We start from the raw sequence: 4606 nt of genomic DNA, 5'->3' as shown, positions 1-4606 counted from the left end.
TATTCATTAAAAGTTTCTGCCTTCTGGTATCAATGTTTAGTGACTGGAATTGGTCTCTTTTTCCTCTGATGATCTGGCTAGTTTGGAGGGCTCCCACAGTGCAGTCAGGGGCAAAAAAAAAATGTGGCAAACATGCTTTTCAGATGGTGCCCCTATAGTATGTCATGTTTTCAATGAGCTAAGCTGCAGAAAGTGGAGAGAATATAGAGAAGTCATTAGTTATTTCTTGACTTTAGTGATAAATACAGTTATCCGCCAAAGCAAACAGGTGTTGAATCTCAGCCAAAAACTAATTACTGGGGCTGTGGACATTTTATCCATTCTGTCCAAAAAAACAGATACACGTACACACTGCAGATAAAGTGGTACAAAATCCTGCACTGCACTGTCATTGTTTTAGGTTAGTTATTGATTAGACAATTTTTAGTAAGTGCTCTGCTCAAACGTTTAATTTCTGCTATTTAAATAAATCTATTACAGCTAATGACAGGCTACTCTTTAGTTAAGAGAGGTTACTTTAAGCTTTGGCTGAGGAAATTACTGAGTGAGGTACTTGGACATTTTGGAATAACATTTCCTGAGTTCAGGAACAGTTAAGTCACCTAATTAAAGATCCCCTCTAGAGATGTTTTAAGGCACACAAAAATACTCTACACTAAGAGCTTTTGCACAAAAAACAATAAACCGCTGAAAAGGGATTGAAATTGTTAAATGTGTGGTCTTTACCCTTCATTGTCAATTCCAATATTGACTATTTTTCTATCAGTCTATCAGCTATTTTACTGAACAGTCAAATAACCTAAAACTGCCTTTCCCAAATTTAGCAACCCACTTTTATTGGGTCACTAGTTTGCACACTAAAATGCACAATGATGCTATTATGTGTGAATACATTTTCCTAATCAAAATAGAAGGAGAGCGCTCTTATTTTTATGTGGGTCTGTTCAGCTCAGATGCTGTGTGTTGGGCTCTCTCATTCTCTCTCTCCCTTCTCAACCTGATCTCAGCAGGCCCCCAACTGGCCATTGAAGTTCGAGACTTTTCCCAGTATGCCAATAAGTTTTTCTCCTGAACCACTTAGATATTATACAGCCTATACAGACAACAGTTATTCAGCAGCTACAGCAACACTGCTGGTGCAGCCTTCACAGCCACGAGAGCTACTGCCTTCACACCTGCAAAGTAGCAAATGAAACTTGGAGAGATGGAAAATGTGCAGCCAGTGGTGCAGGAAAGGAGTGACAAAAAAGGAAAGATAAAGAAAAGATTTGTTGTGCAAAAGCAGCTAACGGACTATAAGCTATAAACCATGAACTATGAACATCTGCTGCATGTGATGATGAGCATAGTAACAAAGAAGCAGAAGCAACAGAGAGAAGAGTGAGCATGGAGGAGTGCTGTGTCACTGACAGTTTGTGGTCAGTGTGATGTAGAGCTGCTCAACCCACCGCTGCCTAAACACTCCTAGCTAAGTGGCTACTGAATGCAGTCAGTGCAGAAACATTTAGAGATGTCAGAAGGTTAAAGTTAACTCTAAATGTCTGGTAACGTAAATGGGTTCAATAAATATTAAAATTTGTTCTCTCCCTTTTATAAAATAATGAGACTGGGCTGCTAATTTCTCAGCATGTTGTAAGCATATTTTTTTAATAGATAATTCATCAGACTGGACTACACTTCATGAACACAGTATGATATACACACACACACACACACACACACACACACACACACTGGCACAGTCTGTCAACATAGAATAGGCCTGGCCTGATACTGTGCACTGCTCTGCACCAGTGCTTAACTGGGTAGACCGGTTAAATAACATAGCAAATGGCAGGAGGGAATATTGGAGAGATTCAGCTGGATATCTTTGAGCCTCATTCAATTCCACACTCTGATGAGGAGTCTGTTGTTCAGCAAAATCAGCAATTGGCAGATGTCTGGTTAATGTGGTTAGTGTCTTGTTTCTGTTAGCTCGTAACTGGTGCCTAAGATTTACATTGTTAAGAAGCATTAACTCTTTAAAAGAGGTTTAAGCAAAATGGGAAAATGTCACTCTGGCTAAGAATTTATTTTCTGAGCTAATCCAAAATGTGATACAACAGGGAGACTGGCTTATTAACAGCAGGGTAACTTTTAGCACTCTTAGTAAAAGTAACACTCAAACATGCAATATGTGTCTCGTATACTGTAAATGTTATATCATAAATAGTGAAAATAGTGGAAAGAAACTTGAGTGTCTGGTTTATATCCAAATACTGCACATTTGGCATATTTGCTGTCAAATGATACAATTTTTGCTACCACTCGTGGTTAGTTATGTCTGGCTGCTCTGAGACCAGAGGCTTCCAGAAATCTGCAGATATTTGCATGCAACTGTAACTGAATTTCAGATTTGTGGCATCATAAATGTTGTTTGTCTGTCTATATCTGAACCTCAGATTTCAGGGAAGCATACCAACATCCCTTCACAAGAGGAATGTAAAAACACCCTGTTAGTGATAACCGTACATGCACACCAGTCAGTATAGTGGAGGGCAGGTATTTATAGGGTATAAAAACCAGAAAAACACATTTTTGAATGGAAGTGGTCTTTAAATTTAAATATTCTCTATTTAAGATTTAACATTTCTTTTGTCACTTAATATAGTTGACACATTTGCATTATTTAGCCCTGTCGATATTATTTTATTTAGACAGGTGGATAAATAAACACTAACCTTTGTATTTCTGCGCAGGCTCTTAAGGATATTTCTTCTCTTTGGGTCCTCAATCTCCTCAATGGAGCTGTCCTTTTGGGCTCCTCCCTCATCCTGGCCAGTTCTGTGTGGACCCCCCATCTCATCATCACTGCCTAAAGAGAAGCTTGTCCTAAAACTGCTGAACTTGCCAAGCCGTTTGGATCTATCTCTGTAAAGCTTAGGCTTTATTACAATGGCAGACAACTTTCTCCTGCGCTCCAGTGAGCTGCTGTCAGCCTCACTGTCTGAACCATTCCCCCCAGCACTTCCATTGGAGTGACCTTTGTTGGCATTGCGGATGGTGATAATCTTGCCCTGTGTGCTGTCATGAGGGACAGAGTAAATATCTTCCTCTTCTGTGAGTCGAGGTCTGCTCACAGCATCCATGGGCTCTGCATAGTCTGAGGGGTCATAGCCACCATCGCTACCTGGAGCCCATGTAACAGTTTGGGGCAAGGAGCAGTGTTTGGTGCTACCCTGCTGGTCCATGTAGGGCCCGAGGTTAACTTTACGGACAGGCTTGGGCTTCACCTGTGGAGGAACCTTGTTGTTCAGCTTGCTCTCAAAGGTGCTAAGCTCAGAAATGAGAGAGAAGGTGTCACTGGAATCCAGTTCTGGCAACTTGAAGCTTCCCAGGTTGGAACCGAGACTACCATCCTCCCTTAGGGTGGGATAAGGTGATGTGGGGTTGATATCGTCTTCCGAGTCCATAAGAACATTAACTGGACTAGGAGAGCCACAGCGAGGGCTGGTGCTCTCATTGGTACATGCCTCAGCCGCATGATCATACATGTGTGTGGCCTCAACAATAGTGCGCTTCTCTACCACCTCTTTGAAGAAAGGTTGGAAAAGGTCTATCTTATGAAGACCTCCTACTACCCCACCATGTCCACATATTACTGTGTTAAACCTGGCATCTATTTCATGGGCCAGATCTTCTCCCTGACTGACCTGCTCCTTAGCTGACTCCGAGTCTGACAGCTCCATTTGGTTCTCTCCTACTGCTAGCAACTGCACTGGAATGATATCTTGGACCTCACACAGGAAAGCACATAATGTCTCCATGGAGGCCTTGCGGCGAGCAGAGTAAACTGCAATGTAGCCATGGACTAGCCCAGTCTTGCGAAGGGAGAATGAGGAATGGAAGGAGAGCAGTGACAACTCAATGTTCTGCCTTTGACCTCCTATACTGAGATCCAGCAGGACGGAGGTGCCACTGCTGAGACTGGAAGCAGGGCGACAATGCTGGGGCATAAGAAAGGGAGCAAGGAGCTGGTCTAGATCATATGTGTCTCCACACATGAGGCACATCACTATCCTCAGGTCTGCCTCAGGCACTGGCTGGGACTGGGAGTCTCTGAAGGCAGAGGACGGAGGTGGCAAGGGGGGTGAGCTGCTCCCTATACTTCTTCGTGACTCTAATAGGCCCTTTAGCATTTGGTTGATCTGCTTCTCACTAACATTACGCCCGTAGCCCATACCTGGAGAGGCAGGATCTAGGTAAGCACACTGCAGCCTACCAGCCACTTGCTGCCCTTGCTGGATAAGAGTCTGAGCTGTCTCTCCCCCGATATCTCCTATGGACCCCACCCCCCGCTTGGTAACCAGAAGGAGGGACAGCGGGAGCTGGGCTACGCTGTTTTCCCTGTCCCTTTTGCTTATAGTTGACTCCCTAAGCTTTTCTATACTCTCGACCACATACGAGAGAGATTCCTTTGAGTTGTACAAGCAAAGGCAACCATGGGGTGTGAAGGTTGGTGTGTGGAAGGAATTGACAGGCAGACGTATGTTACCCTCTATGGGACGAAGGGTTAACTCATACATCTTGCCATCTAACACGTACCGGTCGTCACTGGTGCATAAAG

General features: G+C 43.5%; 1 protein-coding gene across 1 annotated transcript in view; it reads right to left on the bottom strand.

Annotated features, from left to right (window-relative positions):
* arhgap35a (Rho GTPase activating protein 35a) overlaps nucleotides 1-4606 on the bottom strand; it is a 75034-nt gene that overhangs the window by 22798 nt on the left and 47630 nt on the right. The window contains 1 exon segment of the mRNA XM_020623191.1: nucleotides 2721-4606. This exon segment is cut by the window's right edge and continues 58 nt beyond it. Within this exon segment, the coding sequence (XP_020478847.1) occupies nucleotides 2721-4606 (1886 nt within the window).

The sequence above is a fragment of the Monopterus albus genome, unplaced genomic scaffold (assembly GCF_001952655.1).
Source record: "Monopterus albus unplaced genomic scaffold, M_albus_1.0 scaffold293.1, whole genome shotgun sequence".
NCBI classification, from domain to species: domain Eukaryota; kingdom Metazoa; phylum Chordata; class Actinopteri; order Synbranchiformes; family Synbranchidae; genus Monopterus; species Monopterus albus.
The sequence above is the reverse complement of the archived record's forward strand: the minus strand, read 5'-3'. Positions and strand labels throughout refer to the sequence as shown.